This window comes from Balaenoptera ricei, chromosome 12, assembly GCF_028023285.1.
Source record: "Balaenoptera ricei isolate mBalRic1 chromosome 12, mBalRic1.hap2, whole genome shotgun sequence".
NCBI lineage: Eukaryota > Metazoa > Chordata > Mammalia > Artiodactyla > Balaenopteridae > Balaenoptera > Balaenoptera ricei.
The window spans coordinates 54,548,706-54,576,586 of NC_082650.1; the positions used below are offsets into that span (position 1 = coordinate 54,548,706).

The 27,881-nt window shown below is 39.1% G+C and overlaps 1 protein-coding gene across 1 annotated transcript in view; it reads left to right on the forward strand.

Moving 5' to 3' along the window:
• Positions 1–27,881, forward strand: part of PREP (prolyl endopeptidase) — a 137,621-nt gene that overhangs the window by 32,086 nt on the left and 77,654 nt on the right. The window contains exons 6-7 of the mRNA XM_059941502.1: positions 2,237–2,358; positions 20,545–20,650. Coding sequence (XP_059797485.1) covers positions 2,237–2,358; positions 20,545–20,650 — 228 coding nt within the window. The remainder of the gene's footprint in view (positions 1–2,236; positions 2,359–20,544; positions 20,651–27,881) is intronic.

Consider the following 27,881-nt stretch of genomic DNA (forward strand, 5'->3'; position numbering starts at 1 on the left):
AGCTTTTTTTTAAAATGTTATGGTATTATCTTCCTTTTTTTCTTCATTGAAGAAAATCAGCCTCCAAAATCAGCAAATATATGTGATTATTTCCAGGGTGATACCCAACTGATACTTAACTCTCTCTTTTTTTTTTAATAGATTTAATCTTTTAGAGCAGTTTCAGGTTCACAGCAAAACTGAGCATAAGGTACCAAGATTTCCCATACACCCTCTGCCCCTCACACATGCATAGCGTCCCCCATTATCAGCACCCCCACCAGAGGGTACGGTAGATGAGCCTGCACGGACACATCATAATCACCCCAAATCCACAGTTTACATTAGAGTTCACTCATGGTGTTGTACATTCCGTAGGTTTGGGCAAACATATAATAATATATATCTACCATTGTAGTATCATAGAGTGTTTTCACTGCCTTAATAATCCTGTGTTCCACCTATACATCCTTCCCTCCCCTGCCAGCCCCTGGCAACCACTGATCTTTTTTACTATCTCTATAGCTTTGCCTTTTCCAGAATGTCATGTAGTTGGAATCATACAGTATATAGCCTTTCAGATTGGCTTCTTTCACTTAGTAATGTGCATTTAAGTTTTTTCCATGTGTTTCTATGGCTTGCTAAAAACACTAAAAAACATTATTTTAGCATTAAATAATATCCCATTGTCTAGATGTACTATAGTTTGTTTATCCATTCACCTCTGAAGGACATCTTGGTGGCTTCCAAGTTTTGGCAATTATGAATAAAGCTGCCGTTAACATCCGTGTACAGCTTTTTGTGTGGATGTCAGTTTTCAACTCATTTGGGTAAATACCAAGGAGCACAGTTCCTGTATCATAACAGTATGTTTAGTTTTGTAAGAAACTGCCAAACTGTCTTCCCAAGTGGCTGTACCATTTGCATTCCCACCAGCAATGAATGAGAGTTCCTGTTGTTCCACATCTTGGCCAGCATTTGGTGTTTTGAGTGTTCTGGGTTTTGGCCATTCTAAGAGGTGTGTAGTGGTATCTCATTGTTTTAATTTGCAGTTCCTTGATGACATATGCTGAGGAGCATCTTTTCACATGCTTATTTTCCATTCGTATTTCTTCTTTGGTGAGGTTAAGATCTGTTAAGATCTCTGGCCCATTTTTTTAATTGGGTTCTTCATTTTCTTATTGTTGAGTTTTAAAAGTTCTTTGTATATTTTGGATAACAGTCCTTTATCAAATATTTGCTTGTCTTTTCATTCTCTTGACAGTGTCTTTTCGTGGAACAGAAGGTTTTAATTTTAATGAAGTTTGGCTTATCAGTTATTTCTTTCATGGATTATGCTTTCGGTGTTGTACCTAAAAAGTCATCGCCAAATCCAAGGTCATCTAGATTTTCTCCTGTGTTATCTTCTGGGAGTTTTATAATTGCATTTACATTTTTAGGTCTGTGATCCATTTTGGGTTAATTTTTGTGAAGTGTATAAGGTCTGTGTCTTGATTCATTTTTTGCATGGGGTTGCCCAGTTGTTCCAGAACCATTTGTTGAAAAGACTGTCTTTTCTACATCGTATTGCCTTTGTTCCTTTATCAAAGATCAGTTGACTGTATTTATGTGGGTCTGTTTCTGGGCTCTCTACTCTGTTCCCTTGATCTATTTGTCTATTTTGCTAATACCACACTGTCTTGATTATTTATAATAAATGTTGAAGTCAGGTAGTGTCAGTTCTCCACCTTTGTTTTCTTCCTTCAGTATTGTGTTGGCTCTTCTGGGTTTTTTGCCTCTCCACATAAACTTTAGGATCAGTTTGTCCATATCCACAAAATAACTTGCTGGGATTTTGATTGGGATTGCATTGCATCTGTAGATTAAGTTGAAAAGAACGGTCATCCTGACAATATTGAGTATTTCTGTCCATAATATATTGAGTATGTCTTTCCATTTATTTAGTTATTCTTTGATTTCTTTCATCAGTTTCATTAGTTCTCCTATAGACCTTATACATATTTTATTAGATTTATACCTAAGTATTTCATTTTGGGGGCTGCTAATGTAAATGGTACTGTGTTTTTAATTTCAAATTCCACTTGTTCATTGTTAGTATATAGGAAAGTGATTAACTTCTATATATTAACCTTGTATCCTACAGTCCCGCAACCAGATACTTAGCTTTTTAAATATTTCTAGCATTGTACAGTATGGGAGGAATAGATTTTCTTAAAATTGTCAGCTGCATTTCAGTGTACGTTTTTAATTCCTTTAGGCACAGAAACATCCACCAATCTCCACCAAAAGCTCTGCTACCATGTCTTGGGGACTGATCAGTCAGAAGATATTTTGTGTGCTGAGTTTCCTGATGAGCCTAAGTGGATGGGTGGAGCTGAGGTATTGTTCTACCCTGAGATTTTACCCACAAACACCATCTCTCTTGGATTGTGTATATAAATATTCTTCTTATGTGGTGATCTTTACAGATGGTGGAAGTCCTTTGAGTGAATATTCTTTTGTTAAAAATATTAGTACTCAAATGGACTCTTAATAATGAAGGTGGTAAATCTTTTAACTGTAATCTCAACATAAAAATCTTAATACTAAAAGTAATACATGCTTATGGTAAAACTGTAAAAGTACAAAATAACATAAAGTAAAACATGAACATTTCAAAACTTGGAATCCTAATTCTCAGAGGTGAGGAGAGTTTCCTTCCAAAGCTTTTCTTTGTATACACAGGTGAGAATGTGGGGGGAGAGAGAGTGTGTGTTTTTCTTTTTTACACAAGTGTGCTCTTCATGCCTCTTGTTCTCTTGTTTTTACATTAAAATATGTATCCTTTGGATATTTATGCGTCTCATAGGTGGTTCATACGTTCCTTAGGGGTGTTGATAATAACCAACCTCTGTTGAAGTGATACGTCTTTGTAGTTGCGGTCCCAGATTTTATTCTGTATCTTGCGAATCACCTGTGAAAAAACTTAGAGGTCCTTAGAGTAAGAATTGGACTCTTGTTAGCTCATTTCTGGGTACTAAGAAATATATATATATATATATATATATATATATATATATATATTTTTTTTTTTTTTTAAGAAAGAAAAGCATTCTGAATGTTTTCATATAGGTGGGCTATCATCCCATTTTTAGTGGGAATGAGGAATCCACTAGGAACTTTTTAGCCCATTGAGCCTCTTACCCCTTCTCGGGGTTACAATTAGAACTTTGGTAAGAAAGGGGTATTTTAGATTTGAACTTCTGTGCATGGGTCTGATTCATTGGGGGATAGAATATGAATCCACGGTTTTTTAGTCCACGTGCGTTACTATACCTTATTCCAAATTGTCCTTTTATTTATTTTGATCCTCTAGAACCGTAGTTGGCAGCCTACTGCCCTCAGCCGAAATCTGGCCAGCTGCCTGCTTTTGTAGATTGGGTTTTGCTGGAGCACAGTCACGCCCATTTGTTTACTTGTCTGTGGCTGCTTTCAAGCTGCCACAGCAGACTTAACTAGTTGCCACAGAAGGAGGCCCTGAAAGCTGAAAATATTTACTTTCTGGCCCTTAATAGAAAAGGTTTGCCAGACTTTAATGCAGTATGTTAAAAGTGAATTTATAAGACTTGCATATTATTGCCTGAAACTGTGCCCTTTTTTCATACTTCTTCTTCCCCACCCTACAAGCGTTTCTTGTGTAGTTACTGTTGTCATTTTTCCCACATTTGTTTTTCATGGCTTTTCTGACTTTATTTGTCGATTGTTTCCACTAAGTTTTCTTCTTAGTCCAACTTCTCATACCTAAGGCTTCTGCATTCCGCAGATAGTAGGTATTTATTTATAAAATAATACACATTTTTATGTGTATCTGAGTGAAGCAGTTAGGGGAGGTAAATATGCTACCAAAAAAAATTTGTAATGTTAGGTCATGTGTTTCTTTTCACCTTTTTGGGGGGAAAGATGTTGATGGGGAAACATTACAGCAGACCTGTTTTAATCAAGGTAAAATTATATGGTTGATAAAATGAAATACAACTGAAAATAAGTGCCAGAATAACTGATCTATTTTAGCATATTAGTCTAAAAGAAAACAAGCTTCACAGTAGAATACACATGTAACTAGTTGCTCAGATATCTTTATTAGCATTTGGTTGAAACAGCTAGTTTTTTTTTTTTTTTTTTTACTTCTTAAAATCATGGTAAAATATAGCTAACATAAAACTTATCAGTTTAATCGTCAACATAAAGTTTATGAGTTTAATCATTTATAGAGTTCAGTGGCATTAAGTACATTCACATTATTGTGCAAGCATCACCCCCATCTGTCTCCAGAACTTTTTTCATCTTGAGAAACTGAAGCCCTGAACCCATGAAGTGATAGCTCTGCATCCCCTCTTCCACGCAGTCCCTGGTAACCACATTCTACTTTGTGTCTCTATGTATCTGACTGTTCTAGGTACCTCATGTAAATGTCATTGTATAGTATTTGTCCTTTTGTGACTATTTCACTTAGCATAACATCTTCAAGGTTTATTTCCGTGTTGTACCATGTGTCAGAATTCCCTTCCTTTTAAAAATTGAATAATATTCCATTGTGTGCATATACATTTTGTTTATCCAGTCATCCGTCAATGGACACTTGGGGTGTTTCCACAGCATTATTGTGAATAATGCTGCTGTGAGCCGCCAGTTTTTTAAAATACAGTGGAAACATAGCTTGTATGCATTTAAAATATATGTATATTCAATTCTGCTACTAGGCAACTGAAAAGAAAAGCAAATTTAAATAGTTTGGGTGATCCTTTTACCATTCACTCAGTAGATATTCACTCTTCGTAACTTGTCTAATATAATCTTTACCATAACCGTGGGAGGGCGGTGATCATTCCATTGCATGGACAAAGTGAAATACCTGCGAGGGTGATTAACTTGCAGGTCCATGGCTGGAACTGCCTGCTGGGTATGCTACACCCACAGCCTGTATCTTCTTAACCTCTAGCACTCTGCCTCCCTTGTCAAAAGGTAAGAAGTTGTGCGAAAACAGCAGGAATGACCATTTAAAGAATGACAGTAAATGAAGAGATGCATCTGTATTGCACAGAAGCAATAAATGAAGTTGTTAAAAAAAAAAAAAACAAAAAACGAATGGGATGTGTACAGTGAGTCCTAAGAAACTTTATACTAGATCAGGGCCCTGATGAGCAAATGATGCAGAGGAAGTCTGTAAGCAAACCAGTAGGCTTAGTAGACACAAACTGGGTATAGATTTCATTAAGCTGTATTCCAGCTGCTTGGGGGGTCTTGTTAGATGTCACCCTTCCAGTGGCCAGGGTTAGTTGGGCAGGGTCTGTTGAGAGGAACTTCTTGCTATGTGGAAGAGCAACTTTGTCACTTAAACATGGGTGCTATAGTTCTGAGCCTTCAGAAGCCTCAGGTATGCCCTGAAATTGATTCAGTTCCAGGTCAGAAAAATCTAGGTCGTGCAAAAAGTCGTGATGTACAAGTTTCTTGTACCTGTCAAGGAAGTGTGATAAAGCCCATGGGAGTCCAAGAAGCTGGTGTGCTGTCGGCTGGCTGGACCAGAAGCGCCCACGCCTGGTGTACGAATGAGTGCTCAGGGCATTCACTGGAAATGAAGCAGACGGTTTCCTAACAGGCTTTATTTAGTGACCCACACCTTAGAGAAAAACAATAGTCCTGATCATAACCGCATACCAAATGCATGTGCTGCGGTTGTTGCTTTTAGGATCGTCATTTTGAATCTGGTATTTCGTGAATACACTCACTTAACAGTGTCTCTGAATGGAGGGCCAGCACTATCATGATGGGGGTGTACTGGAGCAGGAATCAGGAGATGTTAATTCTAGTCCTGTCTGTGTGGCCTTGGGCAAGTCACGTCATCTCTCCAAGTCTGTTCACCTAAGTTTCCTTTAGAGCCTTTTTCAGTCTGTGGATGGAGGATTTATCACAGCATCTCATAGACCCTGGAGGGTTGGGCTTTGTGGGTGTGGCTGAGTGAGTGGATGTCTCTGAATTTCTTGGGTGCGCTGCCCTCCTCCTCCCTTTTGGCTGCCGCAGTCCAGGTTCACTGAGGACTTCCCTTTATATCCTAGATGCTATCTCCTCGTGACTCATCTCCTTCCTTCACAGATACCTCCTCTGCCTTCCTACATGGACAGGTCCTTCTTGCCTTGAGCTGCCTGTCAAGTTACTATCATGAAGCAGCTTTAGTTTTCCCACTGTGGCCTAGGACATCTCTCCCCTGGACAGCATCTTCCACCCGGCAGAACCCATAGCCTTCTGGACACTTTAGAGTATTTGAACTGTTACTAAAGGTCCATTGCAGCTCAAAACAAAATATCAACTCTCCAATTTACTTGCTTCTTCCCTCTCCCCAGCTCAGGTTTTGTGAGCACGTGGGGGACTAGCAGGTGGGGTAGGTAATATTTGTTCCCTAGACTTGGACATGAGTAGTCATAGTGGCTTTGTTCATGATAGCCCCAAACTGGACACACCCCAAGTATCCATTAACAGGTGCATGAGTGAATGAACTGTGGTACATCCCTATGATGGAATACTGGTCAGCAGTAAAAAGGAATGAACTATTTTTTTTTTTAATTTTATTTTATTGAAGTATAGTTGATTTACAATGTTGTGTTAGTTTCTGGTGTACAGCAAAAATGATTCGGTTATACATATATATATAAAAGTTTGCATATGCTAATCCCAAACTCCCAATCCATCCCTCCCCTCCCCTCCCTTCCCCTTGGCAGCCACAAGTCTGTTCTCTAGGTCCATGATCTGTTTCTGTTTTGTAGAAAATTTCATTTGTGTCATGTTTTAGATTCCACATATAAGTGATATCATATGGTATTTGTCTTTCTCTTTTTGACTTCACTTAGTATGATAATCACTAGGTCCATCCATGTAGCTGCAAATGGCATTATTTCATTCTTTGTTATGGTTGAGTAATATTCCATTGTATATATACACCACACCACATCTTTTTTTTTTTTTTTCACAGAAGTGTGCTGCATGATCTTCTGTTTTTTTTTTTTTCACACACACACACTGTATTTTATTTTTACAAGAGATAAATAGACTGACGCCAAGCTTTGTAAATGGATGACCACAACAAAAGCAACAATGATTGCAATTACCAAACACGAAACACACTCATGCTATGTCATAATAATGACATTCAGTCCATTAATCCTCCACTGTAACAGCTCCTTTACTTTGCAGTGAAAATTGATTTGTATATTCTTTGCCTGTGAGTCCTTGTAGAATTTTTTTTTTAATTCAAACAGAAAGTCACAAAAATTATAATCATCCTCAGTTCACTCAGTCCCATGTAATTAATTTTTTTTTCATCTTGATCTTTTGTTAGCACTTTTATGAGTTCATCAGTTTTTCATTAGAGTTCTGGAAATGCTTATACATTCAGTTCAGCAGTACAGTCAGTTACCAGAAACCTGTACTTGTCAGAGTCTTTTCCATGAATTCCTTGAAGATGAAACCCTTTTATATGAACATATTTGCAAAAGCATCACAGTACACCCAGAACTGTCTGTAAATGACAAAAGACTTAAAAATGACCACGGTTAAAGATTTGATGAAAGTTCATAATAATGCAATTGACAAGGAAATTTAGTTATTTCTGCACCATATCTTCTTTATCCATTCATCTCTCAGACATTTAGGTTGCTTCCATGTCATGGCTATTGTAAATAGTGCTGCTGTGAACATTGGGGTGCATGTATCTTTTCAAATTATAGTTTTGTCTGACTATATGGCCAGGAGTGTGATTGCTGGATCATAAGGCAATTCTGTTTTTTAGTTTTTTTGAGGAACTTCCATACTGTTTTCCATAGTGGCTGCACCACTATGGGAATGAACTAGTGATACACTCAACAGGAGGGATGAATCTCAGAGTAATTATGCTCCGTGAAAGAAGCTAGAAAAGAAAGAGTACACAGTATTTGATTCCATTTATGTAACACTCTAGAAAATGCAAAGTAGTCTATAATGGCACAAAGCAGATCAGTGGTTGCTTGGGAATTGGGGGATGGGAACAGGAAGGAGGGAATATAAAGGGGCAGGAGGCAACTGGCGGATGGTCAGACTGAAAGGTTGGAATTTAAGTTTTACGGGGGGCGGGGGAGGGGGGCAGGGGAGTGGCCATTCTGAGCAGTGACAGGATTGCCTGCTACCTCCCCTCAGCCATTCATCGTGTTTTAGTTTCTACGGTGGCCGTGCAGGGGGAGGAGTTGGAGAAGGGGAACAGGATTTTTGCTCATCCGGAGCTGTTTGTCCATGTCTCCTGGCAGCTTGTGGTCATGAGGGGTGTCTAGGTACCAGCTCTTTGTGATCCTTTTGTAGTGAGATCCCCTCGACTCTGGGAACCTCTGTACTTTGTCGTTCCCTCGTGTGGACAGTAGACTCTCTGGCTGACCTTTCGCATCGTCCTCCCTTCCCCTCAAAGCTTCTGCTGCCAGCAGGATTCCCTTGAGGTTCATGCCTCTCTGGCACCCCCTTTTCCATCCTTTTTCAGCAGGCTCCTTTCCAGATGACTGGAGTCCAGCTACCTTCCTGGTGCCTCTTGTTCCAGGGGAAGCCACGTCCGTGGGTCGCTCCATCCTGGACGTGCAGGCAGTGTTCACCACTGCCCTCCTCACCTGCCAGCCCAGGGCCTCCTGCCTTGGTCCCTCCTGCACCCCCAGCTGCTGTGCCCCTGGGGGTAACATGAAACACATACCTGGCATTGGGCTTGGAGGGGCAGTGATGTCAGTTATTATGTAAGATAGACTGTGCGCTTTCAGATGGAGGGCAGGATTGTGGGAGCATGGAAATAATCATGTTTTAGAAGGTTCTTTTGGACAAAAAAAGTCTATTTTAAAGTGACTTGTAGAGCATTTGGAGGAAAAAAACCCCACAAAGCAAGCATTTTGAGGCACTTTTCCCAGCAGAGGGTGCTCTAGAGTGTAGATTCTGAAAATATATCAAGTCCCTTTAGAAAGGATTAAGAAGAAAATGCCCAGCCTCTTTGTGATTATCTAGCTGAATCCTATGCTGAGAACCTAATTTTATTGTACAGAGGTAATCTTGATCTTAATATTTATCACATATCCCCATAAACCATCTTTATATGTTCACTGTGATCCCTAGTAATTAAAATATACATATACAGCTGACCCTTGAACAGTGCAGGGGTTAGGGGTGCTTATAACTTATCGTCCCTTTATATATGCGGTTCCTCCGTATCCACTATTCCACATCCACAGATTCAACCAACTCTGAACCCGTAGCATTTCCTACTGAAAAAAAATCTGTGTGTAAGCGGACCCAAGTTGTTCAAGGGTCAACTGTGTTTGTGTACACATTTATGTATATTACATATATATGAACTTGTACACATTTATGTGTGTTAAATATATATGAACATTACCTAATGCTTGACTCATGGTGGGCACTCAGAATGTTAATTTCTGTACTCCCCCTTCCCCCGCTGAGGCTCACGCACACAAAGACCCTGTAGACGCTGGTGCACCCAGCGTTGCCTTACAGAGCATACGTACTAAAGTCAGATGTTCCTCAGGAAACTCTGCCTCACCTGCCCCTTTCTTGTTGGATGGTTTCCGCTTGAGCAGTGTTGCTCGGCAGCCCTCTTCCTGGTCGGCACAGTTCATGCATTTACTCCCCAAATACCTAGAAGCCCTTATTACCTGGGGTCCACCACTGTGCCGGGGCCAGGTGGTACTCAGGAGCAGAGATGGGCAGGCTCTGGCCCTGATGGAAGATGTTTTGGCTGTAGTAAACTATTCTATATAAACATTTTTAAGTAATACATAGAGGCTTGGGGGCCCATGACAGAATTCCCACCACGTTCAGTTTGTGTTTCATTCTAAAGACACCGTTGTCCTCTTGACCTTAACTTCGGTACTTGAACCTGAGGCTGCCAGCGTGTGTTCTGATCGGTGACCCTTCACCGTGCTGTCCCAGGGAGTCCTGCGCTTTCACTGGCTCCTGGAGACTGATTCCTTCTGTTCATCACAGGAGTGGCAGTCCTTGTATCAGTCCCAGGGGGACTCGTCCCTGGACTGTGTGTGTCCGAGGCTCACGGCCCACGTCCTCTCTTTCGCCAGCACTGCATGAAGTGATAATCTCCATCAGGCTGATGGGCACGCAGGGACATCTCAGAGCATGGTGGGGAAGGCAGAAAGTCAGGAAGCCAAACTAGAGACCTGGATGTGAGCAAGGCTGCAGGAAGCGCTGCTCTGAATTCATAAAACAGCTCCTGATAGGAGAGAGTTGGTTTTGTGGTACAAGCTGGATTTGCTGGTCAGTCACTTTTCTCAGCTACCCCCCTTACTGCTCAGTGGGGGGAAAAAAGAAAACAAACAGTCGATTCTGAAATAACCGAGCTTATGTGCCAGAGAAACAATCAGGTAGACGAGAAACAAGAGTGGCTATAGCATGTCGAGACCTCCGTTACTAATTTTACTTTGAATGGGTTTTCTTTCCCTAGCATTTTCTGGTATATCTGTTTCTGGCATACCAAGCAACACATCATAGAGTACTGGGGTTGATTTCCTTTCTCCCGCGTTGCCGTAGTAGCACCCAGTATTGGGAAAGCTGATTTAAGGACTACCTATTAGAAATGTTTATGCCAGTGCACGTCATATTGCTTAGACTATCCCGTGCTTCTGCTACTGACACTGTCTCCTGTTTTTATTACAAATCCCTAATGAGTCCCATACATGAAAAGCCATCACTGTAGGTGATTAGTTTGACATTTAAAAGTTTTCCTAGATTATGTTTTGGAAACATACTTAGTAAAGAGATGTTGTCATGATTCACAACTGTTATGAAAGGAATCCACAAGAGTCTGTGAGATAAAACTGATAAGAGTTTCCTGCTCTGAGAGAAACATGATTAACTCTCAAAGCTATTAAAATCCATTTTCATGCCTTTTGTTAATTTCCCAGGCAATTTTAAGTCTCACTGCTTTTTAGTGCACTTTTTTTATACACACAATGAATTATTTTGTCATAATATATAAAAGAAAGTAGTTTCCTCGATTTGAAGAAGTGCATGTACTTTCAAATTATGAAAAGACTTTATCCACCCTCTTGTTGGATTCTAAGTGGAAAAAATTATATATATTAAAGAAATTTCATGTTCGTGAAGCTTTGGTTATTAACACAAGACCATGTAACCATGGAGTCTAGTAGCTCTAGTATAAAACAGCTTATGAGCTTTTCTTTGAAAAGGATAATACGTTTGATGAAAGTCCACGTATTCTATGTATATGTAAATATTAGTTATGGGTCGCAACGTTTTGAAAGACAACTTTGTAGATAGTTAAATGGTTGCGAATTTAAAACATTAATAAAGTGATCTTCTGTTAATTTTCTCTTAATATGAAATGCATGAAGAAAAGCTAGCTTATTCAGGTCAGCTGAAAAGCCCAGCTGTTTTTACTATATAGTGTTGAGACTAAAAATAGCCAGATTCATCTACTTTAAAATTTTTATGCTAGTAATAATAAATAAGTTTATTGTTTAAAATAACATACAAGGGACTTCCCTGGTGGCGCAGTGGTTAAGAATCCACCTGCCAATGCAGGGGACATGGGTTCAAGCCCTGGTCCGGGAAGATCCCACATGCCGCGGGGCAACTAAGCCCATGCGCCACAACTACTGAGCCTGCGCTCTAGAGCCCGTGAGCCACAACTACTGAGCCCGTGTGCCACAACTACTGAAGCCCGTGAGCCTAGAGCCTGTGCTCCACAACAAGGGAAGCCACCACAATGAGAAGCCCGCACACCGCAATGAAGAGTAGCCCCTGCTCACTGCAACTAGAGAAAGCCCAAGCGCAGCGACGAAGACCCAAGGCAGCCAAAAGATAATAATCATAATAATAAATAAATAAATAAATTTTAAAATAAATAAAATAACATACAAAGATCCCATTCTCTAGAGAAACTACTATTATCAACATATTTATTATTTATGTTCTATCAACATAGAACATATGTTCTATTTCACACTTATTTCCGTCAATTCATATTTTTTTAAAAAGCCTCCAATGAGCCGATGGTGGAGCCAGTGACCTCTTGTGAACACGGTGCAGCTTGACCCAGACTCTGGTCTGAATGGATCACCGTCACACCTACATGAGGCATTAACAGAAGAAATTTCATAAAAACTTATTGTTTGGGAGTAGATTCCCCAGAGGTTTGCTCTGGTTGCTGCTTATCTCTAAATTTCGTGTCTGATGGTTTCTGGGTTTGTAAGCGTTACATTCCTGAATGTGCTGAGTCATGTGTGTGTTGGAGCAGCACATATGAATCTAACAGAATAAAGTATAAAATATATACACTGTCGAATAGTTTGCATGATGTCCGTCAAAGGTTTCCTTGGTAAATATGACTGTGTCCCACAATACGCACAGGTAAAATTTCTCAGTGAACTCATGTGGCTTCTTTAATGAAAGTATAAAGTCTGATAACCCCATACCTTATGCCCGACCTTTTGATAACTGTAAAGGTGCCCCTTTTTGGGTGCCCCTCTCCAAAACTAGAAACCACCACTTAAAAAGGTTTCCTTCAGTTAGCGTAAAATATGCCAAGATGAGAAACCAGATGACATGATGCCTTGCACGCTGTCACAGGTCAGGTTCCCTGGGGAGCAGCCTCCAGAAGTTCAGTGGGGGTGCTTTCAGAACCTTCTCCCGTGCTGGGGAGTGAAGGCAGAAGGGGGAGAAGTTGAATGAAATCATGACAAGGGCCTCAGCCGGTCCTATAGGGAGCTCTTGAGCTGGGTTAGCCCTTCAGCATTTTCCTAACTAGCGGTGAGGGGCCTGGGCCTTTATACCTTTATGCATTAATCAGTCACTGCATGTGGGATGAACGGAAAAGAATGTGTGACCTTGGGAGGGGTGGCTCTCTTCACCCGGAGGACAAGGCCCCAAGGTGCTCAGCTGAGAGCTGCCTGCTCCCAGCGCCCGGCAGCTGGGGGAGTGAGCGCTTCAGCAGACCCCAGTGTCCGCTACTCGTGCTGATGTCTGTTGGTGAGATGTACACTTGAGAATGACTGTCTGTGTAGCTTGAGTGTGTGTTAGACATAGCTCTCTGAACCAGATACCTATGCCAGCATAGCAGCTATAAGAATGGAAAGAGTCAAGCAATCACTTTTAGAGGAATTCTGCTTCCCTTTTAAAAATCAGTTAGGGACCATCCATTCCCAAGAGCCTTCTCAAATGAATTTTTTAAATTTATGTATTTATTTTGGCTGCACAGGACAGCATGCAAGATCCTAGTCCCCCAACCAGGGATCCAACCCACGCCCCCTGCAGTGGAAGCGCGGAGTCTGGACCTCTGAACCGCCAGGGAAGTCCCCCCAAGAGCCTTCTCAGATCTCACTCTTCCTCCCAGCTCCCTTCCCTGTTAGATGCTCCTCTCTGGCACTCTCGTCAATGCTTTGTATTTCTCACTATTAATGTTTACAATATAACTGTGTGTGTGTGTGTGTGTGTGTGTGTGTCTAAGTGTCTAACTCTCCCACCTAAGCATAAGGTCTTGAATGCCCTGTGCTATTGATCTGTGTGTTCTAGAACCTGGTTCAGCCGCAGCAGATTCTCAGTAAATGTTGGTTGAATAAACAGCCTCAGCTCTGACTCCCCCAGATAGTGGATGGCTGTGTTTGGTGACACATGTTAAATTGTGTCTCTGGTAAAGGAGATGGAAAGTTGGCTGGCGGCAGATTCTCCTGTTAAAACCAGCCACCTTTTGTGACAGTTTTATCTCCAACTTCATCTACCCCAGGAGCAAGGGAGGATGGCTTTTGGCTTTGTTTTTTATCTGCTTATGGATAATGAATAGCTAAGTACCAGCAGATTTCCAAATGTTATGTAGCCTATCTGAGAATACCACATTCTTCGTACATTTGAATTTTTTCTCTTTCCAGATACTTTTATCAATACAGATGTTATTCCTGTCTCCCTTAATTAACATTTTCTAAAGATATTTAATCAGTACTCTAAATGTAATTCAGCAAATGACTTCACACAATTAGGTTGTCAAAGTAACTTGTGTCTAAAGGGAAATACTTTTTAAAAAAATTGTCAGTAGTAAGAATGGTAAAGAGTTTTAACTTTCATCCTGTTGGTATTGTTTGAAATGCAATCAATGGACTTAATATCAGCAAATGTCAATATTTTATTTACAATTGTTCTTAGAATTTTGTTTTTGTTAATTAATATTTATTTACATAAAAGGTAGATTTCATGAAACAAAATCATTTTGACTTAAGGAAAATTTGTTTAATATACACGTAAAGTAAAAGGAAGCTGTGATTTAAGAATTACAAATTTCATAATTGGTCAGTCTAGCATTATTGCAACCCTGTTGTGAAAAGTCAGTGCTTTTGAATGAGATTAATTGCTTCTAGAGAACACGGTTTTTCTAGCCTGTGTCTTATTGTTTAAAGAAAAACAATGTTTTGTGAACTGGAATTTATACTGTTCATGAAGGCCTGAAGGGGCCCTTGGCTCTCCTGGTTTTCTATCTTTCTTTTATCTGGATTTCAGGAAAGTCACTTTCTTCTGTTGAGATTTAAGTCTCCTCGTCATCAACATTATTTCTGTCTTCCCCTCCCAGTGATTCCCAAAATTCGTTTTTTAAATTGTCTTGAAATAGTCTGAATGTGAGGCCGTGGTTGAATGCACTGTTACTGATTAAATTTTAGTGGAAGAAGGTATATTTCTAAACTATATATTTTAGGGCAACAATGACTTATAAATGATTTTGAAATTTGAGACCTTGAGCATTTGAAATTCAGAGTTGTTTGCAGTTTAGCAGATTTGTTTAGTGGCTATGGAATATCTCTGGGTTGTGATGAAGAGAGTTATAGAGAAAAAGACTGACTTAATTGGCATCACAACAGCAATCCCCTTGGGACTTCCTGCCTTAGATTAAATATAAACTGCGGCAACCATTTGGTGCAGGCAGAAATACTGAGAAAAACTCATTAGATGTGCTTGAGACAGCTGTCATCGAAGGTTTGGTGTGGTTCTTGCATTGTTTTACTGCCCTGTCATTCTGTTGGCTGAATCACTGCAACTGAATTAGCCATCATTTATGATTGATGTAGCATGACTCTAAGCACTAAGCTATAAAGAGTCTGTCTTTATTTAAAGGACAAAAGAACAAAAGTATGAAGTATTATTAATGCTTTCCATTACATTTAATAAAGTTATAATTGTGAGGTTGCTAATGATATTCTTAGTAAAGGATGGTTTAAAAATGAGGTGGAACTGAATTTCTAGACACTGGTTTATTAGCTATGTATATGAAAAGCTTAAGGAAAATGTATAAAAGACTAGAAATAAAGTATATAACTCCCAATGCAGTCAATGAAGGGAACAAGTTTATAAAGAAATTTATATTAATACAGTGTAAAGAGAAAAGGAGAAGGGAAAAGCAAGGTGACTAGAATGTTCAAAATTAAGATGTGGAAGTAGTAACAATTAATAAAGACAAAATATGGATTCTTAGAGTGAATTTTTAAACTCCGTCAAGCCAGATGTTCATTTTTAAGAAACCCACTTAAAATGTAATGACAGGTAATTTTCGGAAATACACTGAGGATGAGAATGGAGAAAATAATACATGGAAATCATAAATGTATATGCAGTTTCTCCAAAACCATTTGACAGTCTTTGAAAAGGCTAGAAGGAGCCTGGAAAGAGATGAAGAGACTGCACCTGAGTAGTTCGGTGTCATGTGTAGTTTGTGACCAAAACTCATTAAGCAAAATATGATTCATTTTTTGGAAAGGAGACAACTTCAGAACTCAGAAAAAATGTCACCAAGAAAGAACAGCCAAATTAAATGGGACTTTTCTAGAATCTTTTATAAAACTGTACTTAGTTGGAATCCCACTTCTATTTCACAAGTACAAATTACCTCTGTGCTTTAAAATAATTGTTCTGAGAAAGAGGTGTTTCACATCCGGTGTGCTGCCGAGTTCTTAAACATACTGGATGTTGTAGACACACACAGCCATTGTGATGAATTTACAAATGCAGAGAGCCCGACTGACAGACAGCTGGTTTACCAAAACAAACCTGCTGATAGAAAGTGGATGGGCATTTCTGGAGAGCTGGAATTTAATTCCTCCAAGTCTAAAAACTCCATGCTGCTAGTAAGTAAAACCCTAAAAATAGCCTACTATGTAATAAGACAAAAGAAACTATATCATTGTTACGTTTTTTATTAATCATAAATATTATCTTTTTAATTAGTCTTATATTACATTCTTAATTCTTACATCTCTGTATTTTAAACATACATAATACTATACCCTAAAATTGTAATTATCCAATAAAGAATTAAAAATGAGTTAAACAAATAAAAGCATAATGACAAGTTTTTGCTTCTGGCCATGATGTGTAACTGATACTGGACTAACCCTCCTGCCGTAAACAGCTAGAAAACTATCCAAAGTAGACAAAGCATCTGTTTGCAGATATTGGTCTGCAGGTATCATACGACTGTGACGTGTGAGAGAGATGTCATATGATTGCCCCAGCTTTCTGCCTGGAGGAATTTTCTGAACTCTGGCACAAGAAGGAGGAACCCCCAGAATATTACAGTCTCACTGAACTAAGGCTCCAAAGATTGGAATTCAGGAAGACTGAAGCCACTGGAATTTGCAGGCACAGTGCCCAAAGGGGGAACCACCCACTAAGAGTCCCAGAAATCTCCTTGGCGTCCCCCTGCATCTTAGGCTGACTGTTGAGCGGTGCATGCATAAGATGAGGCTCCATGATTCAAGCTGAGAACAACGACCAGCGACTTGCAAGCTGTTAACTACCAGAGGTTTATCAAGTCTGGGAGACTTTCACATTCTAACCATGAAAGTAGAAAGGCCTTGTGAACACCCAGGGTATTCAGCAGAGACCCCAGAAAGGCCATCCATGCCTTTGCAGGAGGGCTGTAGACCTTCCCCAACAAAGTTTGAAAGTAAACCTTAGATGGATCCAGCTGATCCACCAAATTAACTGCCTCAAAACATTTTAAAGAAAGACCAAAAAAAAAAAAAAAAAAAAATTAAAAAAATTCCTCAATATGTAAAGAAGCAGGAAAATGTGACTTATAACCAGGAGAAAAACTAGTCAATAAAACAGATCTAGAAATTACAGGTAGTAGAATTAGCAGACATAGACTTTTTGAAAGCAATTATAAAAATAATTTTAAAAGGATTTTAGGAAATGTTAATGAATTATAAATGAACAAAGAAATAGGAAACATAAAAATAACCAAATATTCTTCTGGAGGTGAAAAATAAACTATCTGAATCGAAAAATTCTCTGCATGTGTTTAATAGCAGTTTAGATACTATAAAAGAAAATACCTGAATTTGAAGACAGCAAGTTGAAACTAAGCCACAGAAAAAAACTGAAACAAAAATGAACACAGTCTTACTGAACTGTAGAACAATACTAAGTGATCTAACATTATGTATTTGAAGTCCTAGGGTAGGGATGAGGGGACACAAAAATCATACGAGGAAAAAAACAGCCAAAAATGTTACAAATTTGGTAAAATAGACAAACCTGCAGATTCAAGAAGCTCAACAAATCTGAAAGAGGCTACTACAGCAAAGCCCATTATAATCAATTCGTAGAAGACCAAAGATAATAAGAAAAATTTAAAAGCAGCCAGGTAAGAAAACACATTACATTGTACATAGGGAGAAAAACATGAATGACTTCTCATCTGAAACAATTCAAGTCAGAAGACAGTGGAAAGGCACCTTTTTTTTTTTTTTAAGCTTTTATTGGAGTATGGTTGCTTTACAATGTTGTATTAGCCTCCACTGCACAACAAAATGAATCAGCCATACACATACAGATATCCCCTCCCTTTTGGACTTCCCTCCCATTTAGGTAGAGTTCCCTGTGCTATACAGCATGTTCCCATCAGTTGGCAAGACACCTTCTTATGAAGCCTTCCTTGACTGCCATATTTAAAACTGCAGTCCCTCCCCACACATCCTGCCTCCCTTACCCAGACCTGTTCATGTTCTGTACGGCATTTAGCATTTTATAATAGACTACGTTACTCCATATTTATGGGCGTGTCTCCTCCACTAGGGTGTAACTTTTCCCCCTTGATTTATTCACTGATTTATCTTTAGCATCTAGGAAAATGTCTTGCACATAATAGCTGCTTAGCAGCTATTTATTGAATGAATAAATGAAGGAATAGCAGTTGTTGGTAAGTGCATCCGTCAGGGTTCTCCAGAGAAACAGAACCAATGGAATATATGTATATATAATATATATAGAGAGAGAGAAACTTGTTTAAAGGAATTGGCTAACATGATTGTAGGGGCTTGACACTTCCAAAATCTACAGGGTAGGCTGACAGGCTGGAAACCTAGGGAGGAGTTTCAGCTTGAGTCCAAAGGCCATCTGTTGGCAGAATTCCTTCTGGCCAGGGGAGGTTAGTCTTTTTCTATGAAGGCCTTCAACTGATTGGTTGAGATTGACCCACATTATGGAGAGTAGTCAGCTTTACTCAAAGTCCACCAGTTTAAACGTTAACCTCATCCAAAAAAAACACCTTCACAGAAATATCTAGAATAAACCAAATATATAGGTCCTGTGGCCTAGCCAAGATGACACATAGAATTCTTCAGAGTAGGACGTGGAAAACAGGACAGCCGATACGTGAGTGTAAGTCAATACAACCAGTTAGGAAAATAATTTGGCAACATCTAGTAAAGTTGAGTGTGTGCATATCATACCACTGAGCAGTTTTACTTGTAGTTATGTACCCCGGGAAACAGGTATATGAGGCCACGATAAACATGTTCAAGAATTTTTTAAAGTATTGCTTGTAATAAGGACAAAAACCACAAAGGACGAAAATGGAAATAATCTAACTATGTGGTAGGAAAATGGATCAATTAGTTGTGATGTATTCCTAGATTGGAATATTTTACAGCAGTTAAAATAAGTGAAGCAAATATACATGTATCAACATGGATTAATTTTTTAAATTATATTGAATGAAAAAAGTTGCAAACGGATGTATATAGTCTGATACTACATATCAATTTTGACAACTCAAAACCATAATGTATTATTTGTTGCATTCATTTTTTATCAAGATTCTTTTTGCTACCTAAGATTCTCCTGTTTAATATTTTAAAAGAAATCCACTGAAGCACAGGTCTTTTATCTCTGCTGCCTTGTGATATATAGGGGACTAAAGATACGCATTAAAAGTTGTTTAGGGCTTCCCTGGTGGCGCAGTGGTTAAGAGTCTGCCTGCCAATGCAGGATCGTGCCCCAGTCCGGGAAGATCCCACATGCTGCAGAGCGGCTAGGCCCGTGAGCCGCAGCTACTGAGCCTGCGCGTCTGGAGCCTGTGCTCCACAACAAGAGAGGCCGCGATAGTGAGAGGCCCGCGCACCGCGATGAAGAGTGGCCCCCGCTCGCCGCAACTGGAGAAAGCCCTGGCACAGAAACGAAGACCCAACACAGCCATAAATAAATAAATGAATGAATGAATGAATGAATAAATAAGTTGTTTAGTTCAGTAGAAACTTGCTAATGTGACCAGTATGAACCACAAATGAACGTTTGTGCATCTGTGCCCATTTTGCTAATTCTTACTCATTTAGAACAGCTTTTAAAATGTGTAACCTGGGACAAAATTTCAAATTCAGGGACATTATATTCAAAATGACAGATAGCGTGTATTTTTCATTTAAAGAATAGACTTTATTTTCTTTAACTTTTAAAAAATTTAAGGGCTTCCCTGGTGGCGCAGTGGTTGAGAATCTGCCTGCCAATGCAGGGGACACGGGTTTGAGCCCTGGTCTGGGAAGATCCCACATGCCGCGGAGCAACTAGGCCCATGAGCCACAACTACTGAGCCTGCGCGTCTGGAGCCTGTGCTCCGCAACAAGAGAGGCCGCGATAGTGAGAGGCCCGCGCACCGCGATGAAGAGTGGCCCCCGCTTGCCGCAACTAGAGAAAGCCCTCGCACAGAAACGAAGACCCAACACAGCCAAAAATAAATAAATAAATAAATAAATTTACAAAAAAAAAAAAGTCAAAAAAAAAAAAAAATTTAAGTGTAATTGACATAGACTATTGTGTTAGTTCCAGGTGTACAACGTAGCGATCCAACAAATACGTTACAAACGATCACTGTGACAAGTCCAGTAACCATCTGTCACCATACAAAATTATTACAGTATTATTGACTATAAAGAATAGACTTTAAATAAAAGTCACACTGAGTCATGGCATTCAGTTATATATAAATATTTTCAACTTAAATATTTCACTGTGTTTTGTTAAAATAAACTGTGATTAACAGTGAAATAAGTTAAAAAATTGATGTTCACCTTTTCTTCTGATAACTTTCATATCCAATCCAACTGTTTGGGGTAAAGATACTGCATTTGCGGTGAACCTTTATTTTTTAATTAATATTTAACAGTGTTCTCACAAAAAATATATTCTAATCAGCCCCGTGTGCTATTTTTGTTCCCTTCATAGTTATCTGACGACGGTCGCTACGTTTTGTTGTCGATAAGGGAGGGGTGTGATCCCGTAAACCGACTCTGGTATTGTGACCTCCAGCGGGAACCCAGTGGCATCACTGGTAAGCTGTCTTTCAAACACGGATGGTTACTCCAGGAAGCTCCATTAAAAAGCGATTACGTTGGTCTTCTAATTGATTTCCCAAGAAACCTTCTTCCATTTAACCACGTCATCTCAGTTCATATGGTTTTTTCTTTCGATATTATTCCTTAAAATGAAAAGAAATTGAATGAAGGCTCTTTGTTGGCTTTAGCATTTTCTCTGTAGATTGAGGCTAACCATATTTTTTGCATGCTTATGAGTGTGAAAGTTTCCCGTCCACATTGCACATGAAGAGTGTTTGGGGGAAACTGGCCCTTTGGTCTGTAAAGCATTATGACTCTCTAGATGGAATGGTGCAAACTGTCACAGGAAAGAGATAGGACACCAGTGACAATTTATTGGGTTAAAAGATGATCACAGGACAACTGCTCAGTACTGAACACACGTACAATGTCAGCCTGATTTTGCGTGCTGAAACCATATGTATCAAGATAGTAAGCATAGGACCAGCCAGTTACAAGTTCTAGATGCGGCTCATTTTAAATGTTGTTTTCTTCCAACATTTATTATCATACTAGCACCATCATCAAGCATTAAAGCTTTTCAGCTGCACTATTTACTATGCTGAAAATTCTCAGACTCAAACACTCTTATCAGGGATACACTAGCACCCAGACAAGGATACAATTACACCATGTTCTGGTTAATGTAAAATAAATATATTTTAGAGATAGTTGACACAAATTTTCAAAATATACAATATTGAGTACATTTCTAATTGTTGATTAGATTACCTCATTATTAGTATCTAATCTATATTATGATCAGAAAATATATACCTTTTTTTTTATTATTGATAGGACACTGCATCATTTTTAAACTTCTCTGAGCAAGGTCTGTATCCTAACATTCTTAGCTGTTACAGAGTACCATTCACACATACAGCAGGATGAAGTCATCTCTCTTTAATATTAAATGTATATCCATTGAATAAAGCTACATTTTTTTTTTCTGTTTGGAAAAAAAAAAAAAAAGATACACCCATTTTGATCTCAAGAAAATTGCATCCACCGCATCAGTTTCACATTGTCTGACAGGAGCACACCACCGCCCAAGAATCGCTCACTTGAGTTGCAAGTCTAGGTCTGCATAGAGCTGAGCATGGAAGGTCAAATCTGAAAGAAGCCAACAGCAATTACTGTGCTGCCGTCCTGCCCAGTGTTCCTCTGTGGGTCTAGGATGGTGGAAGGGACTTGGCCTTTCTCCAGTTTATTAAAAATTTCAGTTACAGTGTTCTCCCTCCAGAGAGTGCTGCTTTCATTTTGTATTTATTACTTCATTATATCTTTAAATTATTAGGTAGGCTAGTTTTTAAAAGGTACACAAATTGTCTTCTCTGCAGCTGGAGTAAATTAAGCAGTTTCATCCACATATTCATATACTGAACTGCAATTGCTCCATCCACTTTAATAATAGATGGTAATACTTTGAATGAGACTTAGCAAGTGCTGGCGCCTCTGTTTTCTCCCTGACCTCTTGGCCCTTACCTTTTTTTTTTTTTTTTTTCACTATCTCTCCCCCCACCACTTTTTCAGCACTCATGAGGAATTAGAGAAGAGGGTGTGATACCCAGAGATTGGGATTCCAGAAGGAAGGTAGTACAGAGGTACACAGGTGTACTAGAGGTGCATGAGGGAGAAACAGGGAAGCACCTAAGAAGTCCTAGTGGCCGGGGAGGAGTCAAGATGGCGGGATAGGAGGACGCAGAATCCGCCCCTCCTCACAAGTACATCAAGAAACCCACTGGCTAGGATGCATTCAGATTGGAAGGCATTATTTACCACATAAGCCAGGTCCTGGCCTCCCTTCCCAACTTGATCTTTCCTTAACTTATGTGACCATTGTCTTCTCTGTTTCCTAGATGGTTTTGTGTAGCTTAGGTGAAGAGCCCAGCACAGAGTAAGCACTCAGTAAACGTTAGCAATTATTCTTGTCCAAATTGTTCTCTTTTTCTCTCTTTCTTTAAAAATTCTTACAGAGGAACTTTAAGATTATTTTGCCATGATCTGAAAAAAATCCAGCTATGTTTGACTAGGGCTATGTGTAAATCTATAAATTTATTTGGGACTGTATCTCTGAGTTGCATAGGAGCTACATCTTTCTTACTAAAGGTATTTCTAGGTGTTTTATGTTTGTGAAATATTGATGGTTTGTGAATGGATCTTCATGGTTTAACCAGAGAAGCAGAACCAGTAGGATATATATAGTAAGAGATTTATTGCAAGGAATTGGCTTACACGATTATGGGTCTGGCTAGATAAGTCTGAAACCGGTAGGGCAGGCCATCAGGAAGGGCAGGCTGCCGTCCACAAGTTGAATTTCTTCTTATTCATCGAAGCCTCAGCTCTGCGGGAAGGCTCAGGCCTACCTAGATTATCAAGGATAATCTCCTTTAGTTAAAGTCAACTGATTATGGTCTTTAATCATATCTATAAAATACCTTCACAGTAACACCTAGATTAATGTTTGATCGATTAACTCAGGACATCAGCCTAGACAAGTTGAAGTAGCAAAAAGACCATCACAGTGAGCTCGTGGAAAACCACATGGAAGACAATAGAGCAAATAAGTCTTATGATACTAACCTGATGTCATTTTATAAGAAGGTTACTAAACTGACCAATATGTGGAATTCATTGTGTCATTCAGAAAAATACATAATATACTGTTGACAAGAAAGCAGAATTTAAGTAAGATAGGTGAATTTAAGCTGTTGAGTTGCACACAGATGGGTTAGATCAGTTTGGAGATCGTTCCCAGTGATAGCTGCTAAATTCTGGGTGTAACGCTGGGCCTGTAATCTTTTTTAAATTATTGCTTTATTAGTATTAAACTTGTGGGTAACATAAACCTCAGAGGAGCTCTTCTTTTGAACGGTGGTCGTGGGATTCTGAAAGCTCTCAACAGTTGCGATGATTGACCAGTACTAAGAAGATGAACCGGAAATCAGTTTCCATCCTTGTGTTCAAAAGTCAATTGTGTAGGTCAAGATTAGAGAGGTCTTTGGTTTTTTTGTTTTTTTAATTGATTGCTGCTTCGTTATGAGTTAATAATATGATTATAACTGATTAAAAAAACAAGTACTGTGTGTGAGTTTAACTGTTGGAGACACTAAGTATAGTTGGTTTATAACAGGGGAGACATAGCAGATGGATATCATAATCATTAAAATTTTTTAGATAGTTCTTATTAATTACAGTTGAGTATATTGAGACAGTAACCTTAAGACTTTCAAATCAGATGTGAATTTTAATCTCAGCTCTACCTCTAAATAATTGGTGACCTTGGGAAAGTTATCCTTTTCTCTTAATATTTCCACAACTACAAATGAGGCAGTGATACCTACTTCATGAGGAATTGTGAGGAATAATGAAAATGCATAGAAAAGGGCCTAGCAGGGTTCCTGGCATACGGTGGGCTCTCAAGTATACCTTCTTTATCCTTTTGTTTTTTGACTAAAAGGGGAATATTTGGAATTACTACACAATGGTTTTAGGTAGTGGATTAAAATAGATTGAAGATGCCCTAAAAATAATTTATCTTCAGTATCGAAGCTGCTCCAAACACAGATCTTGATTTTGACTTGTTCTCTGTAAAACCTGATTCATAATCAGAAAAGAGGCCTTACATCAAAGAAAACATGAAGAGGTGTGCCTCTCATGGGAGATATGTTTAATTTTGCAGGTTGATAACTGAAAATTCCAGGGGGCATATGCCCAGTTGGTGACTATGACTGCCACCTAGGATCTTTTTCTTGCTGTTTCCATACTGCTTCCCCATTTTTGTTACCCTGTTTAAACTAAGGAGAAGAATAATTAACATTTAAGTTAAATGCTAAATACGCTAGTTAACTGAAATATTAGGTGAGTTAAACCTGAATAGCTGGTGACTGAAAACTAAATCCAGTGTTATAAAATCGTTAATGTTATATTGCTGAAACTGATATCCCTTTTGATAACCTCAGGTCTTTCTGTTATAATTTTAATCATTTTTACCTTAAAGTCAGGGAGATTTATCAGTATTTTACTGTACATTAATTTTTTATTTATTAGGGCACCACTAAATTGCCTGTCTGGAGAGCTAAATAATTTCACTGAAGCTCTTTTATAACATTTCCATCATCTTTGTCTCCCAGGAAACCTTTCTGCCTGTGTGCAGTTTGAAATAAGAAACACAAAAAAGTGGCCAATGGCTACTTAATATCATAGAAAAAGATAAAAGGAAAACAAATGCTGGAGAGGGTGTGGAGAAAAGGGAACCCTCTTGCACTGTTGGTGGGAATGTAAATTGATACAGCCACTATGGAGAACAGTATGGAGGTTCCTTAAAAAACTAAAAATAGAATTACCATGTGACCCAGCAATCCCACTACTGGGCATATACCCAGAGAAAACCATAATTCAAAAAGACACATGCACCCCAATGTTCATTGCAGCACTATTTACAATAGCCAGGTCATGGAAGCAACCTAAAGGTCCATCGACAGACGAATGGTTAAAGATGTGGTACATATATACAATGGAATATTACTCAGCCATAAAAAGGAACGAAATTGGGTCATTTGTAGAGACGTGGATGGATCTAGAGACTGTCATACAGAGTGAAGTAATTCAGAAAGAGAAAAACAAATATCGTATATTAACACATATGTGGAACCTAGAAAAATGGTACAGATGAACCAGTCTGCAGGGCAGAAATAGAGACACAGATGTAGAGAACAAACATAAGGACACCAAGGGGGGAAAGTGGCTGGGGGGTGGGGGTGGGGGTGGTGGGATGAACTGGGAGATTGGGACTGACATATATACACTAATATTTATAAAATAGATAACTAATAAGAACCTGCTGTATAAAAAATAATTAAAATAAAATTCAAAAATTCAAAGAAAAAAAAATACAGAATGGAAAAAAATCTTAGAATGTTGAGAATTAAAAGTATTCTCTCTGATTATGATTTACATTCGTCATGTCAATTTGATTTTCTGTTCAAGGACTAACTGACCTTCTTACTACGTGCTGCTCTGTAAGCTTAATCTCTCTCCTGTTACCCTTTGCCTCTCTTCGGAGAACCTCATTTCTGCCATTTACATTTGCAGTATTTTTACTTAGTAGTAACACGAACACATTTCTTGCAAACAATGGGCCGTAGCCTTTCCGCAGGAACTGCAGTTCCTGTAGCTGCTCCTGTCCTTACCTGTCTGAACAGGTAACTCCCCTGACTCACTTCACTCGCCACTGTATGGAAATGGCACTAGGCCCATCATCTGGGCATTAGAAGTCTTCATAATTTTCCACGTGTTCAGAACGGCTAAGCAGGCCCCCTCCAAAGAATATCGCACCCTCTTTTGCGCTGGCGGCCAGAGACGTGTTCCAAGTCACTATCAGCTTTCTCTGGGAGAAGAGGGACTTCTGCCCTAGAAGTTACCATGCTTCCTCATGCTTTTGGTTGATACTTTTCCCTCTGTAGTTGGCCCTTCTTCCCCTTTCCCCTATTCTGATTTCTTTTTCTCTCCATATAAAAACACTGTGTGTGAGTATTTTTTGAGCTGCCTGAGATCGGGGATCTTGACTGTCTTGCTCTTCTTGGAGTCCCCAGCACCTAGAACAGTGCCTGATGACAACAAAGATTCTCTCCTTGACCAGACTTTAGTCAGGCTCCTCTGAGCCTCTTCTCAATTAGGTCTCAGCCTTAGTTCCTTGCCCCCCACCCTCCCCGCTTGGCCTGCATATCCCAGTCGTTGTGAGAATCCTGCTAAGTCTGTTTAAAGACAGTCCCTTACCCCTGATATCTGATCAGATTCCTCATTCCCCTGTCCATTCCCCGCGTGCTTGACCTGCCTTCAACAGGAATCCCCCTACCCTGATATCTTCTCTTAGTAACTTTTGATCACCAGTCCCCTCGCTCTGCACATTGGCTGTAAATCTCCAGCTGTCTTTTCTGTATTTGAGTTCAGCCTGACCTCTGTCCCTAATTGCAGTAGTCTTGACACCTATCACAATAGTCCTGAATAAAGTCTTCTTTACCTTTTTACCAGTGTCAGAGTAACTTTTCTTTAACACAGACTCATAGTAAGTGGGCACCAGCTTGTCTCCAGCAACTTCCCTTTAGGGATCCCGTGCTCAGGGGGCCCTGCTTGAGAAGCCATCCTCCATCTGTAACTGTTAATTTACTTGTATTTTGAATCTTTACCCTTCTGGCTTCCAAGCTGTTTTAAATTAAATTTTTGTCCTTTATTTAACCCTGAGAACGATCAAAAAGTACAGACCATGTTTCTCCAGTCCTGTGTATTATATGAGCAGAAGATTTCTGCTTCTCTTATTTAAAATTGAAAGTAAAAAGGTATCAAGGTATCACTTAGGACACCGGGGAGGCATGACATTTTATTCGTTCTGCAATGGAAAAGACAGCTGTGTCTTGACTCCTGTGATTCTTAATGTGATTCATGCATGCAGATTAGTTGAAATTAATCATCCTGAACCTTGCAAGAAAATGATTTTGTCTGGATTTTCTTAGTTATATTTTCTGTACCTTTCTAAATCAAGACTACTATTTCTTTTGAGATATATATATATACACACATACACACACACACACATACACACTTTGTTTCCTAAATTTGTTATAAATATTTTGAATACATAAAGTTGCTTCATGTAGCCTAAATTTAGAATAACTTTTCACGTATTTTTTACGTTACAGTTAAATACCAGGCCTCAGAGTTGTCTGTTTTCACTCCAGTATGAGGGCTTCTAAAATTTTTAATGGAAACTTAATTTAGGGACTTCCTGGCGGTCCAGTGGTTAACACTCCACACTTCTAATGCAGGGGGCATGGGACAGGGAACTGAGATCCCACATGCTACACAGCACAGCCCAAAAATATATATATTAAATAAATAAATAAATACTTTGAGGAAGAGCTACAATTTAAAAGTTTATGAATTCCAAATCAATGCACCTAATAAAGTTTCATTTAAAAGAAATGAAAAGAAAGAAAAGTTAATTTATACCCTAAAAATATAAAAGATGGTTTTCAACACTTACACATATTTAACTTAGTGTATTAATTTCTAACTATTCTTATTGGGAAAGTGGAAGACACTACTAACTTCTTTTAAATCTGGTTCCTTCTATTGTCTTTACATTATCAAGAAGTGTATGTAAGGTTCAGTCTGAAATGTAGGATTGTG